At 35.8% G+C, this 27,889-nt stretch overlaps 1 protein-coding gene across 8 annotated transcripts in view; it reads right to left on the reverse strand.

Moving 5' to 3' along the window:
• The window catches only part of CACNA2D1 (calcium voltage-gated channel auxiliary subunit alpha2delta 1), a 479,784-nt gene that overhangs the window by 223,016 nt on the left and 228,879 nt on the right, over positions 1–27,889 (reverse strand). For all 8 annotated transcript variants that reach the window (XM_027573790.2, XM_027573786.2, XM_027573787.2 and 5 more), the window contains exon 4: positions 2,696–2,755. In XM_027573790.2, coding sequence (XP_027429591.1) covers positions 2,696–2,755 — 60 coding nt within the window. The remainder of the gene's footprint in view (positions 1–2,695; positions 2,756–27,889) is intronic.

Genomic DNA, 27,889 nt, shown 5'->3' on the forward strand with positions numbered 1-27,889 from the left:
ATTGTTTACAAACCTTCAAGAAAGGTACTCACGCAATGAGTTGACAGAGCTCTAAAGTGGACTAACTTGTTTTCCCTTTAACAATCTCTTTTGATGTCAATCAATATGTTCATAGGTCCTAAATAAATTGTGAGGTAATCTAGGGGGAAATTAAGAACAGAATTTGTCCAAGAATTCTCTTACATGGAGGTCGCTATTTGCTAAGAACTCTTAACGCTTACTGAGAAAACCATTTACATTCTATTTAACCGCGTAAGACTGAGTAATGGCTTCTGTTCACGGTGGGACTGATGCGTCCTCTTACATGACTGATCCTAGCAGTGCTACTCAGTAGGGACAGGCACCAAGAGGGCAGAGAACAGGGGTTACATTTCAAGGTAAACTTTTTCACATTTTCACATGTGACAAGTCCGAATACATCTCAAAATTGCTGATGCATCATAATTTAATTGGCTTCTTTTTTTCTTTCTTAGCAATACATAAATGATAGGGTGCTTTACAACTGAGAAAGGCTCAGATGCAGTGAAATATGGTAAAATATGGTAACAGCCAACACACACGGAGAGTTCTTGCGTCATGGACAAGGGTTGCCCATTACTTCTGAAAGGAGAAATGTTAATTTTGTGTTAATGATTTGACAATATCAAGGGGTTTACAATATATCTGGAAAAGAAACCCTTACAACTAGAAACCTATAACATGATAATTAAATAAAACAACACCAATGATATAAATGGCATTACTACATCCCTGCTTGCCACTTTATTCTTGACATTATTTCTCCTTAGGAAACTGAATAAGACATATAACTAATGGCTATGAGAAATATACCAAATTTTTTTAACACGAAGAAAAGTTTATGAATAGCAATGGAATCAATATATTACAAAAGCTGATCTGTGTAAACTTAATGATTTTTTGAGTTCTAAGAATTACTCAAAATTTAAACTAAAACACCAGTTGTACTATCCCAACACTAAGCAGAATAGAAGGTTTAGTTTCATACCCACTATGTCTTCACATTGCTTTTACTATGCCACCTCCGAGATGGGAGGAAAAAACCATTTCCGTTTAATATTAATTAATCAAAAGGATATTTATTTGGACAAATTAGTTTGGCTGCTTTTTGTCTGAGAAACAACAACAAAAAATTAAAGTTTGTGTTCCTTTCATCTAAAAGAAACTAACAATATTGTAAATCCCCTCATTGGATGAGCTTATAATTTGCCCTCAATACTCAAACTTACATTTCTAAGTTAGTCACCATTTTTTTCTCTATGTATTATGGATGGCACCAATTATGTCCAATTATGAACTAAGCCAGTACCTACCTGACACCAACAACTCAGGCAGTATGACCAGTTGAGAAAAAGAACCAAACAAACTGAAAATAGTCAAATAGAGTCTCTGGCTGGTAGACTAAGTATTGGTTTAAGAAATATAAATTTGTGGAAAATATAGTAAAAACAAATAACATCAGAAGCATGAAACATGGAAGACTAACCTTTATCATATATTATAAGTGAATGACATATCATGTAGTGTATTTTCCTTTGATATATAACATAATCATGCTAACACAAAGCAAAAGTGCTAATTCCTAAACCTCAATTTTGTGTTCTTTGAAGCACAATCTTCTTACCTTCAAACTTGAGACTTTTGTTTTACAAAACATTCAAAACCAATAGTACCGAGCCGTCACTCATATTCTAATTCTATTTTAAACAACCCCAAAATTAGTTATATGGCATTTTTCTATGTTCAGAAACTAGAAAGATTTTCACTATAAATAAAATAATTCAAACATATAAATATTTTAACTATTAAGGGCAAACTTTTCCTCTGTGCCCCTGGCTGTAAGAAGATTGATTGATTAACTGATAAGATAAGTTGAAAGACTGAATACACTGATAAATGTATGAAGAGATGTGGATGGATACACAGATACAGAGACAGAAAAAAGAAGATGGATGGATAGATGGATGGATACACAGATGGAAAGACAGAAAGATAAACAGATGATAGAGAAGATGGATGGATGGATGGATGGATGGATGGATGGATGGATAGATAGATGATAGATAGACAGACAAAAGTCATTACCAGGAGAATTTCTGCTATTTCTATAATTAGCTCAGTAATTCTTAAGGCACAAATTTATCAAAAATATATATGGAAAAGCTAGTATCAGCTGGAACTTCTAAAAGTAGATCACAGTAAAAGAAAGATTGTTCTAGCGAAAGTGGAGCAAATTAAATTATAAAAGTTTAATACATTCATTCTTACTTCAATCACATTGCCCACCACCAAGGCAATGATAATATGCATAACACTTCTTACAAACTCCAAGTTGTTAAATGCAACTTGTTTTTCAACTAGTGTATCCATAATATCTACAATGGTGATTGAGATATTATAAATGTAATTCTATTTAAATGTAATTAATTTTATAAATAACTTTGATTATAGGAGAACATTTCAAAAGACTTGTTTGAATATGGAACATAATAAGCAAGAACATTTTGACTAACGTATTGGCTCTCATTACCCAAAAGCAAATTCTTTAAAGAAACAAAATATAGCTGAGTTTTGCTCATATAACATCTTAAGATTCTATCACTAAGAAAATGTTAATGTAATCATAATGATCAAGCACAAAACGTCACTAATTAAAGTGGTTAAAAAGGGTCCTTACCGCAAAATCCTCTCTCCACTGGTGGGCTGCTTGAACCTTCTCTGCTTCCAAAGCCAAGCGCTGAAAAGGAAACATTATATCTTAGAATTCAAATGACCATATGAATATATACTTGTGAATACACAAAGCGCTGGGGTTTTTAAATCAATTATAAGGACATAAAAAGCAAAAGAAACTCCTTATTTATGATTCATAATTTCTCATTTAGTAATCTAACCTACTAGAGTTGATATATGTGTATTTACTCTTAAGTAATATAAATAACCTACTATTCTTGAATACCATGGTTTACTACCTCTGCCGTCATCAGAAGATGTGGACACCATGAGTACTTTCTTTCAATGACTAACATTGCAGTTTCAGAGAAAGCTTTAATAAGTAGAGTATAGGGCGCCTGGGTGGCTCAGTTGGTTAAGCGACTGCCTTCGGCTCAGGTCGTGATCCTGGAGTCCCGGGATCGAGTCCCACATCGGGCTCCCTGCTCAGCAGGGAGTCTGCTTCTCCCTCTGATCCTCCCCCCTCTCGTGCTCTCTCTCTCTCATTCTCTCTCTCAAACAAATAAATAAAATATTAAAAAAAAATAAGTAGAGTATATTCATCTTGGTAGAACCCTGTTTTTAGTAAACACCTTCATACATTTCTATATAAGTAGAAAGGAAATGATATTGAGAGACCAATCAATATGTGCTAAGCGCTATCCTAGGCACTTTCTTAAAAGCATATTGAGCTCTGTTTTGTTTTGATTTGGTTTTACCAAAAGCCATGAAAATGTAGTAATTTCTTTCTGACTGAAGTACATTCTTACTAGTTCTTTCAGAGATAATCTGTGAGTACCAAACTGTCACAAGCTGCACATCTGAAAATGGCCTTATTTCATACTTGCTCTTGTACATACACGTAGTTCAAGAATTCTAGCCTGACTTTTCCCTTAGCACTTTTAAAAACATTATTCCGTTAAGTACAGTTGGAGACAAAATGTCTGTTGTCAGTCTGCTAATCACATTTTATAGATAAATTCTATTTTTTTTCTTTCTCTAATAGTTTTCAGATTTTTCTCTTTGTATGTCTGAGTTACTATCGCGCTGTCTGGGTGATAAGCTTTTACAAGAGACGGTGACATTTAGTGATGAACACAGATCTGAAACCAGACTGCCTGGGTTGAAATACCAAGCCTGCTACATACTAGCTGTGCAAACCTGGGAACAATCTCAGGTGAATAATATCAAGGTAGGCTTCGTGGATGGTTGAAAGGACTGAGTAAGATTTAATGCGAAGTGCTTAGGACACTGCCTGGTAGACAGGAATATAGATGTGAGCTATCTAACTTAGATAATTATGATTCCACTTGCACTCCATGTCCCTTTTTGTGAAGATGATTCAGTGTTAAGTTCGGCAGGACCTGCCCCCAACACAGCTAGAAGAGAGTGGCAGAAACAGGAAGAACGTAACAGTAAATATAATAAATACAAATATTAAATTCATTTTTAAGAGACAGAAACAATCAGGTTAGGTTTTAGAAAAGTGTAAGTCTTGCAGTGGATTACTGGTTCATGTTTTGATCTTTCACTATGAACTATATTTCAGGGAGTGCTCTTCCAAAGGAAGTCTAGACTGCACTAAATAATGGAAACATATCTTCATGACAGTGTTTATATTAGTTACTGATTTTGATGCCCTGTTATTTAATACTATGATCTGTTCACTTACTAAACTATTAAGTAGGTATTACCGATGACTATAAAATACTGCCAAATGGGAGATCTAAAGTTAAGAATTCCTAAGCTGAATTTAAAAGAAAAATTCTCCAGAGTGCTTAAAATGAGAATGGTTTCAGTTTATCAGCCACTAGGCAAACATGGATTAAAAGAAGACTAGTAGGGGCTCCTGGGTGGCTCAGTTAGTTAAGCATCCAACTCCTGATCTCAGCTCAGGTCATGATCTCAGGGTCATGAGATCAAGCCCCTCATCAGGCTCCATACTGAGCATGGAGCCTGCTTAAGATGCTCTTTCTCCCTCTCTCTGTCTCTCTCTGTCTCTCTCTCTCAAAAAAAGAGAAGAAGAAGAGCCAGTAAATGTTAGAAATAGGACCAGGGAGAGTAACCCAAAGAGGCTTTCCATCCCTAACAAGAACAAAGGGCTAAATAGAGTAAAACCAAGGGAAAAGTGTATGCCTTTCAGTGACATTGCAACACAATACTTCTGAAAATTCAAATTCAGTGTGACAATGTAGTAAAAAGTGAATAAAAATTAAGTGGAAATGGAAACATCTCCGTAGGAAAACTTTAGGATGGGAAGATAGAGAAAGGAGAGACAAAATGAGAAAATAAACCAGAAGGCATATTCTTGACAATTCAGAATACAAGGCTTCATTTTTAACATGCAACACAAGAACAGCTAAACGTTCATATGTATAGGATGAATAATAAACTTAAGCATTTGGAGAATTTAAACAAAATACTGGGTAAAACTTACCTAAGTTAAATAAGTTTTTCGACTAAGAAATATTAGAACTCTAAAATGTCTTTAAGTCTTGGAGAGGAATGTTAAGATTTTTTCCTTGCGCAACGCACACAACAAGGATGCCATCCCCACAAACAAAAACACTAGGGGACACTCTCACCCACGGAGCCACACATGCTTTGCAAAGCTCCAGCTCAAACTACGGCATTGTTCTCTACTCTGGAGAGCATAAGGAAGTACAACTTAATTGATCTGACTCTGAATCACATGGCTTATGATATGAACATAATCCATGTTTAATAAGCCATAATGACAGTAATCACCACAGTTCATTATTTCTAGAAACAAAAAATTTAAGGGGATGGACAATGGCAACAAACTTCTAAAAGACAACTCTCCTAGGAGGAGAGACCAAATCAGCTTTATTTCCTTATTTTTTCCTTATTTTTTAAACACTCATTTTATGAAGGAATGCCATTTATTCCAAGATTCTAAAATGGTTTTAGAAACCTAAAGACATGTAGTTACGTACAAGACAAAAAAGGTATTTGAAAGGTTGGTTTGAAGCTCAAAAGTTGCTAAATTTTATATCCCCAGCTTAGAAATCTTTAAATACATAATCATGAAAATGTACTACCTTGGCTTATGCAAAAATTAATGAAATATTTATCTAGTAAATTTCATGATAAAGCATAAGACAACTTTACACTTAAGGAGTCTGTCTTGGGGACTAATACAAATAGTTGATGATGGTGCTCTTTCTTATGGCAAAAGACCAGCTAGCCACGACTTATAGAAAACTGACGTGTCTTCTGGATGCTTCAAGTCCTTAATTAACTTCGATTCTGGTCAAGTGACAGTTTAGTTTTAAAGCCAATGATCTACTGCTAAATGCCACTGGCAAATTGTGCTAAAACTGATAAAATTCCTACCTAATTAAATGTGAACATTTGCTCAGTATATAACTACAGTTATGGCTGTGGCTACGTAAGTATATCCTGTAACAATAACTTAATTCAGAATAAGGAAAGTGTGTTTTTTTCTCATTTAATTTATAGTAGTTTAATCTAGTATCAAACATTAAAACCAAACCAAGTATAGATAGATACAAAAGACTCAATTCAGCATAAATACCTGTGAGAGGAGATGGAAACAATTCTGCTCTTACTAAGATAAACCAGATAGATTCATTAAATGGCTTTATAAAAATGAAACAGCATTATGTGTTTATGAAAGTTCCTTGGATATAGAATGATAAGTATATATACAATGTCATGGATGTATTAATAATACATACATCCCCGGGGCGCCTGGGTGGCTCAGTCATTAAGTGTCTGCCTTCGGCTCAGGTCATGATCCCAGGGTCCTGGGATCGAGCCCTGCCATCGGGCTCCCTGCTCGGCGGGAAGCCTGCTTCTTCTCCCTCTCCCACTCCCCCAGCTTGTGTTCCCTCTCTCGCTGTGTCTCTTTCTCTGTCAAATAAATAAAATCTTAAAAAAAAAAATTATATATATATATATATATATATATATATATATATACATCCCTATCTACCTATTGGTTTGAGCATTTAAAACAGAAAATCATTTCAAGACTATTCTGAGGACTCATAAGCTTAAGAAAATGGACTTTATGCCTTCTGACTCCAAAGCTTGTACTCATACTACAAGACCAACATTTAGTCTCCATTAAACCCATTAAAATGTTAACATCACCAAACATTCAGAGAATATATAAAGATATAATAGTACCAAAACCAGAAACACTGATAGAAAATTATTTCAGGCTAACAGAAAATTTCCCAGCAAATTTTTAGAAATCGCTGAAGACAAAAAACAAAAACAGCACAAAAAATCATGTCAGCTGGCGAACTGTCTTTACATAGGTCTTGCCCTCAGATCCTGAGAGAATACTGCTAATCAAAGAGAAAGCTTTTGATATGCAGTGATCTGTAAGAAAAAGAAAAAGAAAAAAGGAGAAGAAGATAAAGAAAAAAAGAACAAACAGAAATAGAGAATGGGAGAGGTTTATCAGATCAGAGAAAGATCATCTCCCTTGAAGGCCTATTCATTCTCAACCTTCACTTTTTGTCATATCCTTATCTCTTCCACTAGTACTGAATTCTGTCAGGTGATATGAAAGTCTAATAAAAGCAGTATAATTATACAGTGTATACTGAAATAACTCTATCATTCTCTTTAACAATACCTAAATATATTTTCTCTTGGAAACAGACTATTTTCTAAACCTGTATGTTATATGCTTCCTAGACTGTTAATTGCAGATGAAAAATAAAAGTTTTCTGAAATATTTAATTACAAAGAATTTTCATTTAATAGCTTTGAAAGGAAACCTTTACGGATCATATGACAGTTCAGTTAGACTCCAACAATGTCGATAATCATGTTAATATCAAGAATGGCTTAGAAATATCATTCAAAGAAGCATCTCTAATTGAAAACAATTTCTTTGGCTAGTGTATGGCAAGATTTTTCTTTCTAATAAAGAGGTAATAGATACACACAATAGACTAATCTAAGTAAAATAGGCAAGTTAATGTAATTAATGTACAAATAGTTAACACCCAATAAGGATTAGCCATTTATCGTGTTATGTCTATGTTGACAATTTTTTAATTACTCTAATGAGTTTTGCTTATCTTCATCGATGTTTTTAACATATCAAAAGAATCAGGATAATCATTTGAATGGTCTAACAATACCTTCTGAAAATAGCAGACTTGGGTGAATGAAAAGACCTATGTTTGTTCCTACAGGTACAAGCAATTACTTTGGAGGTATAATATTATAATGGGCATGTACTTTTCAATCAAACAGATCTGGTTTCCAATTCTGGTGCTGCTACTAACTATGGGATTTTAGGCAATGGACTTAACATTTTTTAGCATTTAAGAATAATATCTACCGGGGCGCCTGGGTGGCTCAGTCGGTTAAGCGGCTGCCTTCAGCTCAGGTCATGATCCCAAGGTCCTGGGATGGAGCCCCACATTGGGCTCTCTGTTCAGCGGGGAGCCTGCTTCTCCTGCTCCCTCTGCCCCTGCTTGTGTTCCTGCTCTCACTGTCTTTCTGTCAAATAAATAAATAAAATCTTTAAAAAATAAAAAAATTAAAAAAAATAATATCTACCTTTATATTTTCTATTTCTATGCTAAATATCTAGCACATTAGAAACTCAGTGAAGTTTGCTTGTTTTTGAACCCTACAAACGTAACTTCATAGAATAGCCTATGTTAGAACTATAATCACTGATGACCACTTCAACATGGACATATATGAATGAAATGAATATAAACATTTTAATGGTCCCTACATTTTCACTGTATTTTGCCCTAAATAAAAGCTCTTGCCTATAGAACCACATGGCGGTCCAAATGCAAATCTGGAGATACAGTGGTTTAATACAGTGGGCAATAAAATGAGTTGAGTTTTATTTTAATTTATTTTTACCATAAACAGAATGAGAAAAGAGAGCAGATCATTAATGTTCTGCTTTCTCACCTTATTTCACGAAATATTAAAAAAAGGGAGTGAGGTATAACATTTCTTTAGCATTCCTTATGCTGAAAGGGAGTAGTGAAGACTTCAAGTAGACCATGCCATACTTCCATATCTAATATAGTGTTCCATCTAAAAGGTAAAAAAATATACTTCTCCTTCCAATATCTTTAACCAAATAATGGGAAACAATGCAGTGTTTCTTTTTTAATTCACATAAAATAATGCATAAACAATTTTATTTAAACTGATATAAATACATATGCCCAGCAGAATTCCATCAAAGCTTTCGAGCAACTTCCTATATCCTGGTGAACAAAAATAGCACTATGGAAATTTTAACAGGTAGACAAATTGCTTAATATGTTTTTCTAAAAATCACATCTATTATACTTACATATTATTTAAAAACATTTCTATAAAGAAACATTGGTACTTTGAAAAAGATCTATTGGCTGAAGAAGTTGGGTTGGAAATTGGGATTTGAGATTTAAAAGTTATAAAATTTGAACAGGCTAACCAGGATGAGTTAAATGTGGCACATTTCAATACTTGATAACTGTGATCATACACATCCTAACTGGGAGGAAGATATATATAGGATAGCAAGTGTAGAGTGTGTTTACTTGTATTCAATAAATATTTACTAAATACTTGCTATAATGGAAGTGTTCAGATCCATGTATCATATACTACAAAACCAGCACAGACACACACAGACACACACACACACACAAACAGATCATGTGATCAGTGTCTGACAGATGCTTTCCTAATGGTTACAAAATACATGCTTTGTTAATTTTACTTTATGTCAGTGGAATTTGCTACATGGAGAACACATTTTTAAAAGTAGTGCTTTTGGGGCGCCTGGGTGGCTCAGTGGGTTAAGCGACGGCCTTCAGCTCAGGTCATGATCCCAGGGTCCTGGGATCAAGCCCCGCATCGGGCTCCATGTTCTGCAGGAAGCCTGCTTCTCTCTCTCCCACTCACCTGCTTGTGTTCCCTCTCTCACTGTGTCTCTCTCTCTCTCTGTCAATTAAATAAATAAATAAATAAAAATATTTTTAAAAAGTAGTGCTTTTATCAAAAATGGAAATACCTCAAAATTAAAGAACAGGAAAGATTCTAAAAAGAGTGCGTACTGCTGGCCACTGACACTTTTTTAGCCCTGGGTCTTTTTATTTCTTTGATCTTGGGGGGAGATTAAAAATACTGAAAAGCATGAAAAAAAAATAGTCAAATCCATTACTCAGAATTCATCTTTATGTTTATGTTTCCTTTAAAACATTTTATATACAAAATACAACATTACAAGTAAGCTTGATGTTCTCCTCATTCACCTCCCCTGACCAATTTCCCTAACCAGAGCAATCTCTATAACGAATTGGTCTGTATCCTTTGGCGTTGTTTGTTGTGTATTCTTTAAATAGCGTAAATGTTATCTGATGTTGACACCATTGATTCTTCTTTCTAATTAATAGGCTGCATGCGGGTTGAATGCTAAAGAGAAAAACTCTACCTGCTTCAAGGGGGTGGGGGTAATTTGTCTAAGAAGAAACCCATTACCCTTGCAAGTGATGGTTTACACTGAAAATGAGAATCAATTAATGTCAATGAGTTTTGAGAAATGGTTTCTTGAGGGTTTTGGAAAGTAATGATAATGCCTAGAGGGGAGAAGAACGCTCAGGGAAACATAGCTGGCGCTATTTCTAAGACCACTTTTTAGCATCAAACCTCTATGCACTTAATGCATCTTCATCATCAGAACATAATTTTTCCTTCTCTCCACCAAGGGACCATCATTCCTTCTGCACAGGCATTACACATGTAGTTCGAAAGAAGCTAAATCAACACTTAAGCAAAACTACTTATCAAAAGACTTGTCAATTTCCTCTCACTATGGAGCAATGTACGGGTTACTAAGCCCACATTTACAAAAATAACTAAATGCTGGCGCTCTTGGGTGGCTCAGTCGGTTAAGCAACTGCCTTCAGCTCAGGTCATGATCCCAGGGTCCTGGGATCCAGCCTGCATCAGGCTCCCTGCTCGGCAGGGAATCTGCCTCTCTACCTCCCTCTGCCTCTCCCCCCACCCCCCACCGGCTTGTGCACTCTCTCGCTCTCTTGCTCACTCTCTTTCAAATAAATAAATAAGATCTTTAAAAAAAAAAGATAACTGTCGGGAGCCATGAGCAACAAGGGGGTTAATCAGGTAGAGCAAAGGCTCCCTGATCCCTTTGAACCATGGCCACCTGACTGCCCCCATACAAGAACATGTTGTACTGGCTAGCCCGAGTTGTATTTAGGCTAAGAAAACCACAGTGTTATTGATAGGCCCTGAAAAATAGCGCACCGGGCCCTTTAAAGGCATACCGCGTAAGCAAAACAGGGAAGAAACTATGCGCTTGAAGAACCTGGCCTTGAACCAGAAACTCGGGACGGAGCCAGGAGAAGGGCAGGGAGGAACCTGTGGAACTTGTTTATGTCCTATTGTTATATAACCTGAACTTATATAAAGTGTGTAAGTAAGAATAAAGTTGTTGCTCGCGGCATCCCCGTGGGCAACCCTCCTGTTCCCATACTTTTATGTTTCATTCTCTTACCCTCATCCCTGTTCGACCTTGCACGCGGGCCGTGACAGATAACTAAATGCTGTTTTTATGTTTTACTTATGCTTGCTTAAAATACGCTTTTGCAGACTTCCTGCTTTTGTTTGATGACATGAAACATGAGCACATAATTATAATCATTATCTTTTTTCAAACTCACTTTTGTTTTTCTAGCAGAGCAACCTCAGATTGGTTCCAAGACACAAAAAAATTATTTTTAATAAAATCCTATTTTAATTTAGAAAAATATATTCCAATGATTTGAAAAATTCTCACAGACCCTAATAAAATAGCTTAGCAGAAGTTCATCTATTTAAGTTTATGGAGGAGAAAAAAAAAAGGAGTTTGCCATCTTGACTATTGTTTATTATGAGAAACAGAACAGGTTACATAATATGTAACTTTTAATATATACTTTGATTAAAATTATTCATAAATAAACTGACCAAGTAGAATAAAGTATGTAGTCTTATTATTTATATCTATACAAATATTTTAATACTTCCATAAATATTGGAATTATGACATAAAGGAATTATGAAAATTAATAGTAAAACATTAATTTGTGATTATATTAAGCCAAATTACATATAAGTCTTATACAGTATAAGATTCAAGTAAGGCTACAGATTAATTCTTTTGAGTAGCCTATCATTTTCTTACAATTGATTTGATTCCAGGTTAAGTGAAATAAAAGTTTTATAATACAAACACTATTTCTCTTTCAAGTGCAAGCTTTAAGGGAGTATAATATATGCAAACCATATAAATAAAAGCTGTTGAAATCAAGCCAGTCATCATTCATTCTTCTATTAGTGGGTCCAGGGAAAAATAAATCTTTTGGAACATGGCTTCTGGATCAGGTTGTAGAGATTTCAGTCTGGATCTGCCATATTCAGAAAACGCTTTTGAAATTAACCACAAAGCTTCACGTCTAATCTTCAGAGATGTAATTAGCTCCAAATATATTGGCAGACTCTTGGAACACAGAAACCAGGGCAAAGGAGATGTCATCTGGTAAGAACAGCAAAACTCCTTTGAGTAGTAGTGAAAGTAAATAATACACAACTGGTAATTATCATTACCTTTTTTTTTTTTGGCTCAATAGCACAAAACAATAAAATAAAATGACTGTTGGACTGAATTAATTTCTACATCAGCTCTCCACACTGACACCTGCAAAGGATCACCAGATGGGCTTGTTCAACATACCTCATACAAACCCACTCAATCCCACCACCATCCAAAGATTCTGATTTCTATACATGGTGTCATTACCAGAAATCTACATGTTTAATATAGTACACCTTTTCCTGGGACTAAACCTTGAAAACACTCTTCTAGAGGGTAACATTTTTAGCTACCCTTAGACATATGGATTTAATCACTCTTGGAGAAAGGCTATTCTAAATAGAAGCATAATATAATGGAAATCAACAAAAATAACCCACTGCCCTTGATTAGTGCCACCCAATGCTGTACTCATCACCCTCCCTCTCTCTCAACAGACCACTAATGTGAGTTCATTAGGTTGGAGGACACAGTTCTTTCACATCTGTCCACCTCCAACATCTCGCACAATGTGTAGCAAGAGCAGGTACTCAATTAAATGTGTGAAAATGTGAGAATAATCATTTCCAAGTATTTTCAAAGTTTTTATCTCAGTTGCTTTAAGACTTAAAACTAGGTTCACTAAATTATCATCATTCATTATCCTGATACTTTGTGAGAAGCCACAGAAGTTGTCTTCCTACATGACAAGCATCTTGCTAGACTAATACATCACTGTCTAATTCTCAAAAACTGCTGGATTAATTCATTGTCACCTAATCCTTAAAAAAATTAGTAGAATTTGGCTGTGAATGTGGTAGGGATCCAGGGTAATCCATGTGATTGCACTCTGGGATTCTAGAATTAATCTATAATCAGTTGCCTTATTCTCTGAATGCTGAACACCAATGCAGATTCAGAAACCAAGAATCAGTGTGGAAAAGGAAGAGAATTTGATCAGTGCTCCAGAGGGAAAGAAAAACAGCAACAACAAGACAGTTTCTAAAACTAGTCTAGCCCTATTCCTGCTGATAATCTGCCCCAGAGTCCCACATAGTTAAGCTACAATATCAAGCTACTTTCATGAGGAAATCCCATACTCAAGTAATACAAACATCTCCTCAGCTGAGAACTGAATTCTTTTGAATACATCATGTTAACACTTTGCCTACCAACAAATTGCCTACAAATATATCAAATACCAAATCTAAGTCGTCCTAATTTGGTCATTTTACATCCCTAGGTGATCTCACAATTACACACCTAGCATTTATTTTCCCTACTGACAACAACAGAAAATCACAGTACGGTGAAAACAGCCCTACCACTTGCTAGGCATGTGACCAGTAGTAAGTTAAATAACACCTTTTTACCTCAATTTACTAAACTATAAAACAAGGATTATAGTAGCCCATATATCATGTTGTATGTAAGAATGATTGCAAAGTCCTCGATAGATGGAAGCTACTACCTATTAAAAACTGAAGTACAAAGCAGTTAAGTGTCTGAAATTATAAAGTTAATAAGCTGAAAATCCTGAGTTGTTATCAGCAAGAAATATTATACATACTTCACTACTTCAGGGTGAAAAATCCATCTTAAATTCTTTCTGGAATAAAGAAAGCCATTAACAAGGTATAAGTTCACTGAGACTAGAAACATCAGAAGGGTTTTGACTGTTCCTCTGAATGTGTCCTACTTCCAATCACCACGTTGGGAGACAATTCTCCATAGGTCTCTCATGTTTCCGCATGTCATGTGAACAGAGGAAGGGAGAGCCTCTGCTCTAGAGTATCTTTTCTAGAACCACATCTGCATAGCAAACAGCCTTGGAAGACAAAAGGATTGCCTCGCTGCAGGGTAGAAAACAGATTTATTTGTTGCTCAGGAAAAATGCAGAGCAAAAGTTAAGACAAGTCTGCTGGTAGGCTCCCTTTAAAAGATTGGGGTTTCCCAAGCCAGGCTTCCTCAGATGTAAAACAAACTCACAGCATATGCGTGTCCATTTGGGCTACTCAGCATGGCCCCCACTGGACTTAAGGGCCAGGAATAACTCATGTGAACATGAGGTGCCCATGCAGTCTGCTGTGCTGGGAGCCATCAAGGCCACTGTGTCTGACTCAAGGGAGTCTCTGAATCCCTGACATGGTGGCCAGCTAGCTTGTTAGCTTGCAAGAAGAGTAAAAATCTCAGACCTTTAACATTTCTTGACCCACCCCCTCTGGGTGCGTCTGCTTCCATAAAAATGGTCACTGATCCATCTCCATACCTTCAAACTCTCACCAGCATTTAACTGATGTCATATTTATTTTATCATCTGTTCTTTACGGAGCATGCATTTTCACCCTGCTTCAGAGTCTTGGTGTCTCTAGAACAGTGCTTCTCAGAGTGCACCCAGACCAGCAGGGGCAACATCACCTGTGCACTGGTTAGACAAGCAAATTCTCAGATCCCACCGTAGGCCTATGGAATTAGAAACTCTTGGGGTGGGTCCCAGCAGTCACAGTTTAACAAGCTCTCCTGGTGAGTCCAATGTACGCTAAAGTTTGGGGTCTAAGTATACTGCAGCGTACCCCAGATCCTGTCAGATGATATCTCCTTCCGCCATCCTCCTTTTAGTTTTACCATCCCCAGCTCTCCTCCTCCACCGACCCTCCCCCTTTGATTCTCTTATATCAAAGGAGATGTGTTTCCTTTACCTCAGGCTATGCTTTGACTGGTTGTAAACAATTTATCATTCCTGCCATGTTATCTTAATTTCTTTTCACTTTTAAATAATTTATCTTTGAGTTTAATTAATTCTCACAGGCTTCCAATTTGGTGAGTGGGTGGGCTTAAAAAAAACATGATCTTAGTAGGCAAATTTTCTGTTTTGCTAATGTTGCTATGGAAACTTTTTTTTTTCTCATTTTCGTTAATACATTGGGAGTGAATGTATCACACTCTGTAGTGGATAAATGTGTACCATTTGCTCCCTCCCCACTTGTATAATTTTTCCTCTTAGGCCTTGAAAAATCATTATGATGTGTAAATCAGTCAATCACATTGGTAAAATATTCAATTTACCAGGTTTTTAAATATCAGAAACATCATCTACTACAAATCTGAAAAAAAAAATGCCATTCCTGATTCCTCCTTTTCTAGAGAATTGCTTAAGTTGCTGTAAAATATTCAATAGTTCTCTAGATTTTCACTTTTACTTGAGTCATACTGTTATTATTTCTCCACGTTCTCAAGTGAGTTTTTAATGATCTCAATAAAAAGCTTCCTGTAACTGACATTATTAAAATTCTCTTAATAATCTGAACAATTATTCTATAATTTTCTGCTCATATTTCTTAGATATAACACCTTCAAAGAAATGACAAAATTTTAAACCTCTGGCTCTCAAGTGGAAAGCTCAAGAAAGCTTCTTTCTTTTTTCTAGGAAAAAAAAATTGCATATTCATTATACAATGTACATATGTTATTAAGAATAATGACGATTAAAACGTATGTCACTTCTTATAACTTATAAAATTACTTTTGTCATATGTGGAAATTAAGGAATAGCAGGGAGGACCATGGGGAAGGGAGAGAAAACTGAATGGGAAGAACTCAGAGAGGGAGACAAACCATGAGAGACTCTGGACTCTGGGAAACAAACTGAGAGTGACAAAAGGGAGGCGAGGGATGGGGTAATCGGGTGATGGGTATTAAGGAGGGCATGTGTTGTGATGAGCACTGGGTGTTATACGCAACTAATGAATCATTGAACGCTACATCAAAAATTAATGATGTACTATATACTGGCTAATTGAACATAATAATAAAAAAAAATTACCTTTAAAGATGGTATCTCAGTTGACCATCAGAATGAGGTCTAAAGAACAGTAAGGGATGACATCTTTTCAGTACTTACTCTTTGCCAACCACCTTAGAGGAATTATCCTATCTCTTTCCTACAAACTCAGCAGATACTCTTTCTCGAAGAGTAAACAGACTTCCAAGGGCCAGAAATGAAGGTCAGCTTAAATTGTCTAAAGTCTGTTCACTCATCTGCAAATGAAGCTAATGATAGTTATCTATTAAGTTGGTAGGAGAGACAGAAGGGATAATTCCAATAAAGGGCTTGGCAAAGAGAAAGTGGCGGAGGAGTTGGCCTTTGAATATGGCTACCCTTTCCAGAGCCCTTGCCCCAGTCCCACCTGATGAAAGAAGTTATACAACTTGCTCTCAACATCACATAAGTAGAAGACAAACTATAAACAAGGAGTAATTCATTTCTTCTGATTCCATATACAGTAGAGAGTAGATCAAATCTGTATTAAACAATTAAGCACCTGAAAAATATCTCCCATAGAATTTCTTTGATTTTTTGTTCATTTTCTAAATCAGCAGCATCTTTTTACATCCGATTATTGTTCTCTTCCCATCCCACCGCACTGCCCCACTTTGCTGCAGCATTCGCAGGCTAGGACAATAGGTCAAATGAGATAAAGCCATGTAGCTAAAAACTAGAAAAGTGTTACCCATCCTGGTAACACAAAAGTAGCTGTCACTCAGAATGACTATCAAAAATGGGACAAAGAAGCAGATCATAACAAACAAATAAAAAATACACTGTGGGGGTGCCTGGGTGGCTCAGTTGGTTAAGCGACTGCCTTCGGCTCAGGTCATGATCCTGGAGTCCCGGGATCGAGTCCCACATCGGGCTCCCTGCTGAGCAGGGAGCCTGCTTCTCCCTCTGACCCTCCCTCCTCTCATGTGCTCTCTCTCTCTCTCTCATTCTCTCTCTCAAATAAATAAATAAATAAAATCTTTAAAATAAATAAATAAATGAATGAATGAATGAATGAATGAATGAATATAAATAAATAAATAAATAAAAAATACACTGTGGACGTAGGGTTTTCTCCTCTGAAACTCTACTGGCTCTATTCCTTCCAGAGAGATCTAGGATATCCATGATTAAAAAGGCAAGTGAAAGAGAGGGATTGTACTTAGTTTGGGCACATAAATTGTATTCAGCCTGGCAACGTTTCCACAGAGATTTATCACCCAAAGTATTTAGGAGTTTTCAAGAAAATAATTTATCCTAAAGGAATGGAAAATAGATGCAAATACATCTGCTATAAAAAGAGGGGGGAGAAACTACATTTGGGAAAAGTGGAAAAGGTTAATGCTGAATGAAGCCTCTTGACTAATACACCTCTAATTGTCTTTATCCAGGACCCCAGGAGTCTTGAAAAAAAAAAAAAAAAAAAAAACAGTACACATTACTTGACCACAATCTCTGTAAGAGATTAAAAGCCCAAGGCAATGTAACTTTGATGTACGTTATAGAGCAAAGCAAAGTGGAGGGTGCAGGGTATTTCCTCTCATTGGCAATACTGAGGCATGTACAACTCACAGTAGATTCCAAAGCTCCCCAGACCTGACAGAGATAGAAGGTTATTATCATATCCATGGGGCACCTGGCTGGCTCATGTGACTACTGAGCTCGGGGTCATGGGTTCGAGTCCCACCTTGGCTGTAGAGATTACTTAAAATAAAATTTAAAAAAAAAGGAAGGTTATTATCATATCCAGAAACTATCACAAAGAAATGTTTGGGTAAACATGATTTTTTAAAGTTTATTATACCTTATTTTTATTTCTAGGATGGGGAACATATTACAACAAAGGGAATGGAATGAGTAGAATGGAAGATTTCTAGAAAAGTGATCTAATAGCTAAAGACCATAATAGCTAAAGAGTATATATCCATATATGATGATACGATATATCTGAGAAAGATGCATAATGGAATCAGACACAGATCTGAATCTAACTACAGATTTCGATGTGTAAATCACAGCTTCTCCTCCTGTAAAAAGAAGACAATGCTCACAAGTTTATGGTAAAGGTGTAATGTCATAACAAACGTGACCCATCTAAAATTTAATGAATTCAGTAAATACCAGATCTCTGAAGTTGTCTTTTCCTTCCATAACTCCTGATCTATTTACAAGGTCACAAACAACAGTAAATGATTTTATAAAACCCATGTATTTAACCCTTACAAATATCTGGCTTTAAATACATACCAGTAATAAAAAAAACCTGGCATAGTGAAAAAGATGATTTGGTAAAAACTTAAAAAAAAAATCAATGTCTCTACCCTCAACAACCTCAAAGGCTGAAGGTAAGTACCATAATAATACATAAAATGAATACATTCCAAAAGGATTAGTGATTCAACATTCTTAATTATACAGAAAATCATTAAACTGGCATTCTTTCAAGCATCATGGAATAGCAAACCCAGAAATCATCTAACCTACAGAGCAGGCATGGAAAAACATAGGCTAACTGAAATTCACCTGATAGAAAATTAACCTTAAAAAAATAAAAAAAGAAAGAAAGAAAGAAAGCAAGCCTCAGAAATACAGACAAGGCCCAACAGTATTTATTATGCCAGTAATATGTGTAGATGAGAATCATTTCAATTGCAACATCAGAGAAGATCAAAAGATACGTAAACATGACCAGAAAAAAAAAGAAATAGTCAAGATTTCTGAGGAAATAGCTGAGAGCCATCAACAAATTAAAATTGATTTAATTAATAAAATCAACTAGGGAGTATTTATAAGCACCTACTTTTGTAGAATGCCGTGATACCTAAAAGCTAAAATTCATGCCCAAATCATGGAACATCATCATCTAGCAAGAGAAAATACCAAAGAGAAAAAAAATATATAAAACAGAATAGAAGTATACTAACAGAATATTAGTCTTGATTAGATGGATTTGTAAAGAAAGAAGGAAGCAAAATAGGGTTTCAGCAGACTGGGAGAAAATGATACCTGGTGGTTGAGACAGGGAAAACAAAATAATATGGTGTTCATATTTAAGGCATATTGTATTTGTTTGGCTCATTGAATGTCAAATAAATTGATGTAGCACAATTTTGTCTCAGAAAATAAGATAATATGCTATTGAAAAGTATTACTGTAGGAACTTGGTACAAGGTCTACTTTCCAAATAGTCAGTAAAGAAAATTAGGGGTTTTAGGAAGCCACTAATTTCAACTCTATGAAGGGTGTACTGGGCCTCCAGTATTCTGGTCCTATCTGACATATAGGTGGATTAATGAGATTATTTAATGGTTAAGAAGAGTCAAGAAAGACATAGCAGGCTTCCCTGCTTGACCAATAGAGCTCAAAAGCTTCTCCATCCAAGACTCACTCACTTGGCCCAAACATACACTAACCGTTCCAAAAGTGCTTTTAAATTGAACTATCCATGAGAACAATCACCATGCATTTTCTTAGCATGAAATTACTACAAATTAATTTATATTGGTTTTAGATGGAGGACAGGACACCAGAAAATGGGAAATTTTACAAAGGTTTAAAAGCAAAGGAGAACAAAAGGATTATTTTAGAATAAGAGGTACCACCTGATTAGGGCATGTGTGCTTAAAGGTTCCAAGCAGTGGATGTTGTAGAGTAAGGGAAGAATACGGAACTTGATTCTTACAGGAGGGGAAAAACTCACGCAAGAAACCTTTCTATAGGAAAAACTTAACTTTCATTCATAGAATTTAATTGAGCTTCTACCACGCTAGCTGCTGGAAATACACAGATGAATAAAGAGTAGTAGCTGCATTAGGGCTAATGCAAGGGATACGTATAATTTTGCTTTAGGAAGAATGTAAATGAATTCTTTTACAATTTGAAATTGTTGTGAGTGAATTAAAAGTTTATACTAAATAAATAAAACAATAGTAGCCACAAACTTTATTACAGATATATTTCAAAGATAAGCAATTTAAAATGAATTTATCATTTGAAATAATTAGTTAAACCCTACCTTGCCTTGAAAAAAAAAAAAAAATCCCCTACTGTAGAGTTTGCAACCAAACAGTGTAGTGTCTGACCATGGGAAATTGCCATTTTTGGACTCTTTAAGTGAATGCTTGGGAAGAGTCAAAGAAACAAAATTTTTTAACAGAAAGTAACCATTTTAGAAGCCAAAATGATATTGCTATTCACACCCACAGAAAAAAATCATCTCCACAGCAAGATTGTACTGCTGTTGTTCTATGCATGAAGAATTCAGTTTATCAATTAGTTTTTCTTTGTCCTGAATGTAAGCCAATGTTTAATTGCTTCATATCCATAATTGTATTAACTGTGAATAAATTGTTTTAAATTAAAAAAAATTTGTTCTATGGCACAAAGGAGATTAATTACTAAAAGACAGTAGCAATCCTTTGCTATCAATCAAACATGAAGAAAAGCATGGCCACCTAATGAGGATTCAGCTTCATTAATTTTCCTCAAATCTCATTTGTAATATAAAAGACCACCATATATTCAATTTTCAGGAAGATAAATTTAATCAACCCAATACTGTGTGAATTTGTTTACACCCTTACCATCTAACTGCAATCTCATGCTCTCTTCGAACTGCAATACGATCTTGTTAAATATTTTCTGATAGCACTGTGGACTATTTTCAATTAAATAAAGGAATCCTCCCAATCTCCTTAAATCCAACACCATTTTCTCTTATGAAAACCAAAAGCAAAAAAAATCAAGTCATAAAATCTTATGTTGTTAAAGATTAGAAGGGATCTTTGAGATCATTGAGTCCATCCATCTCACTTTACAGAATGACAAAATAGATAATATAAAGAATCAGTATTTTGGGGCATTGAAAAGTCAATAAGGGCAACCCAAAAGTATTTGAGTTAGAAAGCAAGGCATGTTATTGAACGGTACTACAAAATTACAAAATGTATTCCATTGCATTCACAGTAAACAATTCACATTTAATAAGTATACTGCGAATGACGGTAATCATAAGCACCACGCTCATGGAGAAGATGAAGGCTTTATGTACAACTCCAACAAATCTATGATCTGTAATGATTTGGTTTTCTTTCTTCATCCTCATCTCCATACGATCCCTTTAACAAATAATTATTAAGAATCTGTAAAGAGAAACCTGAGATCTAAGGGGTCATAAAGTTATTAAAGTAATATGTCTTTAACTATTATTAGAAAATATGTCCCACCACACTTATGGACTGTATATCTTAAAGATATATTTTTGCATCTATTCCATGTAGGATTCTAGCATGCATATTTATTTAAATATTTTTATAATTTATTTTCGGTCTGGGAAATATTTTTTCAAAAGCTTTTAGCTTAAAAGACTTTTGCAATATTAGCTTTCTGATAAAAGCTTTTGAGAGGTTCCCAAAGCAATCTGGATTTATCGAGCTGCTTTTCAGCAAAAAGGTGTTTAATTAGGTTGTCTCACACTTCTCTAAATCTGAAAACCTAATCACCACCTTCAAACTCAAAGAACACAGGCAAGTTGCTTTGAATATTATCCTGTATGAAACCTTTCGTTTTTCCTTCCACTCCATTCCACCTTCTATCTGGGAAAACTTTCACTATAAAAAAGTATTTTGTATTTTTTTTAAATCAAAGAAAAAGTTATATATAAAAAAAAAGTCAAAATCACAACATGAATACACCCAAATAATTTCCTTCTTCTCTTATTTGGAGACGTGTGTGTGTGTGATCAACCTCAAGCACAAATTGGTATTTGAAAGCAGCAAATCAAAAGAAAGGAACAAAGAAAAGTAAAGAAAATGGAAAAAGTGAATTACAGTATTAATGGATCTATTTCAAAGGAACAAGCTACAATATACCAGCTTAGTCAGAAATACTTTTCTCTCAATTAGGATTCACATTCATCATAGAAAAACCAAAGAAAGATAATCACAATGTACTGGGAGTGTGAGCCCCATGCCCCTCCACAAAAACCTCACCACATACTACAGGTAACTTGTTTTTTTTTTAAAACATGTTTTTGTAGAGGCCAGCTTTTTTTTTTAAATTGAAGTATAATTAACATGCAGTGTTATACTAGTTTCAGATGTACAACATAATGATTCAACAATTTTATACATTACTCCGTACTCACCATGATAATAAGTGTAGTCACCATCTATCACCAAAACAACATCATTATAATCTTAACTGACTTTATAGACTTATTGCCACAGGTAACTTCCTAAAGCCATATTCTCAGAAATTCATGCACTTGAAAAAATGTTTGACTCTTGATTTTCCCGCTCCACTATACACTATAGATACTATAAGGTACAGTTCCTGCCCTTAAGAATTTTACAGTTTAATGTAGAGAAACAGAAGAAAAAAGAGAGAGAGAGGGTGACCATTGCAGTGCCCCAGAGTTACTTAATATTCATCGGGACTCCAAGGAAGAAAATAAGGGAATTATGACATTTACTCACTTAGTACTGAGTGCCAAGCATCGTGCCAGGTAATTTCACAAAAACCTATCGACAGGAATTACTACCACTGTATTAAAGGTACAGAAATCTTCTTCAGAACAGGCCCAAGGTCACCCAGCTAATTAAAACAGGAAATCTAGAAGTATTTTATTCAATAATAAATGAAGTGAATCTCTAAAGGTGGAAGAAAAAATAAGAATTGAAAATCGGGGCGGGGGGGGGGGCTGTGGCTCACAGAAAAGAAAGACCCAACAAAGAGGTGATTTGGACTTCTGAAACTCAATGGAATACAGGGACTGCATAGGGAAGAAACAAAGTAAGGATAACTGATATTACAGAAAATTATTCCTACAAATAATGAATTCCTTCTCAGGAAACTAAATCCTGTAAAATAGAAGCCTACTGTTTTCAGGGGGTGCCTCTAGCTGGATTTACAGATACAAGTTTGGGAGTCAAGCTTAGGCAAGTGGAATTACTCTGCATAAGGGAAAATGAAAGCACCAGGGAGGCGGTTCTAGAGGGTGTGAGGAAAGGAAGGAAAAAAAGATACTTCAAGGCGGACTCTGTATGGAGAATACATGGAATGAGATCAGTGACAATTTCTTATTTTTGGATAGTCCAAAAACTTTAATTAACTGGGAAGCTTAGTTCCCAATTTGGCATTATTTTTGTGACAGACCTAAATCCCTTTTCTAACTTTTCCCCGAAATCTTTAGAATGACACTCATGAGCATTCTGGAAAATCAAAGAAATGTGTTTAGTTTATTTGAGACCAATAGGCATGTAAGAAAGAGACCACCATGGTGCAAGCATAGTTCAATATGGAAATGACATTGCTATTTCATAAAAGTACAAAAATACTGAGAAAGGGCTTTTTGAAGCAAATGTTAAATGTGCAGTTTGGGATTTTGAGGTGCATGTGGAAACTGGGTAGAGATTTCAATGTTTGGGGAAAGGGAACTAGGGCCTAAAAAAAATCTAAGTTATTGACTTGATAGCCATCTTCTTATATGTGAAAGAGACTATAAAGAGAATGTCAAGGAAAGTCAAGGGGCCAGTCCTTGAGAAATACGTTTATTAAATGGTAGAAGGATCGACCAGTAAAACAGAGAGCAGGCATTCAAGATGTTGCAGTGTTGGTTCCATTATGGACACATAATTACATTTTGGATAATAATAATAATGGAAGTAATAATAACAGAAAATAATAATAAAAATAATGGGGGCCTAGTATTAAATCCACTCCCTTTGGCTGGGGGCCAACTGCCTAGTAGACTTTCCTATGCCTTCTCTTCAATATTTTCCATTGTTTCTATATTTTCTACCTAGATTTTTAAATGCTAATAACTGGAGCAGTGATCCCTTTTCTATTTTAATTTATTGCAACATCTACCTTAAATACTATTCACACACAACACACACCTTACATTCTCTCTATATACCTTTGAAATTAGCTCCAAGAAATATTATTCTCTTGTACAATGGCAACTACCCTGACCTACAGAGAAAATATTAATTAATATTTTAGTCATCATTTCCTTAAAACAAAAAGTTGTATTATCAAGGTCACCTTCAAATCATCGGTTCAACCGTAAGTAGATTCCATCTGTTCTAATTCCTAATCCCTTTTGTCTGATGCTTTTTTCTGCCAAACTATACTAGTGAGTAACATACTGATCTCAAAGGGGGTACCAAGATGTAACCTGAGGTTTTACAGTTAGATATACAGGGAAACATACATTTTACCTGAGCTCTAACTCTTCACAATCCAAAATGGTAAACAAGGCCAAACATTTGAGGGAAATGTTTAAATACTATTATGTTAGACACAGCTGGAAATATTTCTGAAGTAACTCCAAACAATATACATTAACACATTATCTGGTTTTTTTTTTTTTTTGATGACTAATGGCCATATGACAATAGAAAATTAATCTCTTCTACCATTTGTGTCCAAAATAGTTCCAGGCAAACTGACAAATATCTGGGATATTTTTGCAGTCTTTGGAATTAACAATAATTGCTTTCATTATAGTTTGCCAAATCTTTTGAGATGTGTGGGTTTGTGGGGGGTATTTTTAAGTCTAAAAAGATTTAGCATGAACAAAATGAAATGTCTCATTTATATTGTATATTAAAAAAAGAATCTAAGCAAAACATGCATTATACCTGAGCCTTAATCTTCCGAAGTGCATACAACATTAAAGCGAGTATAACAAAATTAATGCACTGAATTTCATAGAGTTTTCTAAATCACTGTGGCCACATTTTGGAAACCTTGTAGAACGCTTGAAGTTTTAATCCTTCCCTGAACTACACCCAAAATTCAGTATTGGAAGAAAGTGTATTATTAAAAACAAATGTATTTAACACGCTAGCTAGGCAGGACACTTGATATGTTTTGACTTTATCTTTGATTAGCTGCTCTCCCTAACCTGAAAATGCATTTAGTGGTCCCAAATGAATTCTAATAACATATTTATAAATGCTATCAAAATATTCCCTTTATCTATTATGTATATTTTATGAACTTTATTTTATATATATATATATATTTTTAAAGTATCACATCTGTATAAGCTCCTTTCACAGAGTAGACGGCAATCTGACTAAAATAATTCCGGCATCAAAATTATAAGCCTCCACTGTTGTTTAGCAAATCCCTTTAAATGAGGAAGTCTGTGTTAAATTAAATTTCTTAAACTAATCAACCTTATTAGAGTAAGATTTCAAAGTAGCTGCTAAAAACCCTCCATAGCTCCACAGGAGTTGGCAGCAGTCACTGGAAGAGTCCACACTGTTCTCCCATGAGCAGCTCAGTAGAGCTGGGTACCGGTTCCCGTTAACAACATCCCCTGAGAGCCTGCCGGAAGCGGTTCTCCTAGTCCTGTCATGGCGCAGAAGCTCTCGTGACTGTCTCAACTCAGCCCTTCAAGAGGACAAACTTCATTATGCTTTGTGCCAAAATCACAAATAACAATAAACCTCTGCAAGTTCATACAGGGTTAGGAAAATAGGTTCCTCTATTGGAAGAGCAGAAATTGAACATTTTCTTCCCTTCATGATTTGTAGGTATGGGAGTGGATGCATATGGACGCACCATACGAGGGCTGAGGTAGCCGCTCAGGGGCTCTCACACCCACTTTTCCTTAAATCGCTTTTGGTTTTTGTTTTTTTGTTTTGTTTTGTTTCTGATTTTGCTTTACTGACTTATAGTTAGTAAGCTAGAGTCATAGCAGAAACATTAGAAATCTTAGTAAGAAAAGCGAACAAAACCACATCGTATTTTTATTCATATATATTAATGGCTTAAAAGAAAAATTAATTCTGGAAACACTTTCAGATTTGGGGAAATGGCATCAGTAGCAATGTTTGGCAAGGGTCAGATCAGGGAGAAGAGGTAGTAGAAAGAGAGTAAGATTATAAGGAAAGACTGAAACATCTATAGTGAAAGGGAACTCTGAAGTGTATTCTATAATGAGATACTTGACGGATGAAGGGTGAGCAGTATTGTACTTTAACATTTTCCCAGCACAAGGATACAATGAGAGACGGACACAGAGATAGACACAATGCACACATGAGAGCTTCCGAGTAGTTACACGAAGGGAATCGTAATAGGCACAGGCAACATTTTGAATTTCATCTTTTATGGAAAGTATTTTATCTGCAATTTAAAAAAAAAATTCTAGTTAGTGAACTACACTCAAAGTTCTTTTTTCAGATTTATATTGTATCTCAATGTAACGTGAACATTAGCAATTAATTTTCATTTATAAAATTATTTAAAGACCCTGTGACCTGGGTCAGGGATGCAGCTATAAAAGAGAATTACATAGTCTCATAAGAAAGATAAATACAGGCGCGCCTGGGTGGCTCAGCTGGTTAAGTGTCTGCCTTGGGCTCGGGTCTTGGTCCCAGGGTTCTGCAATCGAGCCCCACTCTGGGCTTCCTGCTCAGTGGGGAGCTTTCTTCTCTCCCTCTGCTGCTCCCTCTGCTTGTGCTCTCCTCTCTCTCTCATATAAATAAATAAAATCTTTAAAAAAAAGTAAGATAAGGTCACCAGGTTGATGGGTATCGGAAGGAAGGGAGAGGGGTGCCGTAAGAACACTTAAGGGAACACCTAAGGTGACATGGGGTGTGCTGCGACTTTATGGGAGGCTCCGTTGAGAAGGTGATCACTGAACTGCATCTTAAAATCAAATAGGAGTCAATCAAGTCAGGAAGGTGATGAAGGCTGTTCAAAGTATTTTGATCAGACACAGAGTTTAGGATTGGAGGGCTGGTGATGAAAGATGAAGCTAGATAAATAGAGAACAAATATTTAAAGATCTTGCTTGCTACCAGAACTGGAGTGATTTTCTTTTTTAATAAGTCTGTTGGACACCGTAGGGGCAAGTGGCTGCCTCTCTTCCTTCAATGTCAAATCTCCTTTCCTTGACCCTGGAATATTATCTCCTCCAGATTCTGTAATTTTCTAATCACTTTCTGGTATTTAAAAACAAACAAACAAAAACACCAAAACCCTCTGGACTAATGAAATTTCTCTCAGTCGAACTTTTCCACCCTCTTTCTTGTAGGTTGTCCTGACTCAGGTAAAGAAACTTGCAGAATAACTCACACTATTTTTTCCCAGGCTCTATACCTTTCCTCTCCCACTTGCTGCAACCCTTTATGAGTCGGCACAGGGGAAGGAGAGAGAATGGCACGAAGGATCACCCTTGGCTGCAACAGTTACAGTTCACTGCTATTGGGTGTGAAGGAATCCCAGTGCTAACTCTGCTCCCTGGGAAGTCTTAGCAGTTCTACAGAAATTCCCTCGCTGGAGATTTCTAAATGTGGCCACCTAGAAATGGTGATTCCTTCCCCAGCTAGCCTGTGAACCTCTCCATCCAACTGGGATTCTGGTAATCCCACAGCCTGGCGCTTTTGGTTGGGGACATCTGGACTCCCACCCGGGTTCCTCTTTGCTTTTTATTAACTAGCCTTAAGGTGAGAGATTAGCAAAAGTTATTACTAGATCGGTAACTATTCTGCAAATCCTATACACATGGTATACTATCTCTCCTTAGAGATCCTTGGCACTCACGATTCTTTGCTTTGGGGCCCAGCCAAAATGTCCAGACAGGAACAGTCTTATGTTAACAACCAACTTAATATGCTATGAGGTTTGGGTTTTAAAGGCCCCTGAAGCATTCTATGATGGATACTGGAAAGATAGACAGGACAGACATTCCTGAGGTAGGGATTCCTATTGAATAG

The sequence above is a fragment of the Zalophus californianus genome, chromosome 12 (assembly GCF_009762305.2).
Source record: "Zalophus californianus isolate mZalCal1 chromosome 12, mZalCal1.pri.v2, whole genome shotgun sequence".
Taxonomy (NCBI): domain Eukaryota; kingdom Metazoa; phylum Chordata; class Mammalia; order Carnivora; family Otariidae; genus Zalophus; species Zalophus californianus.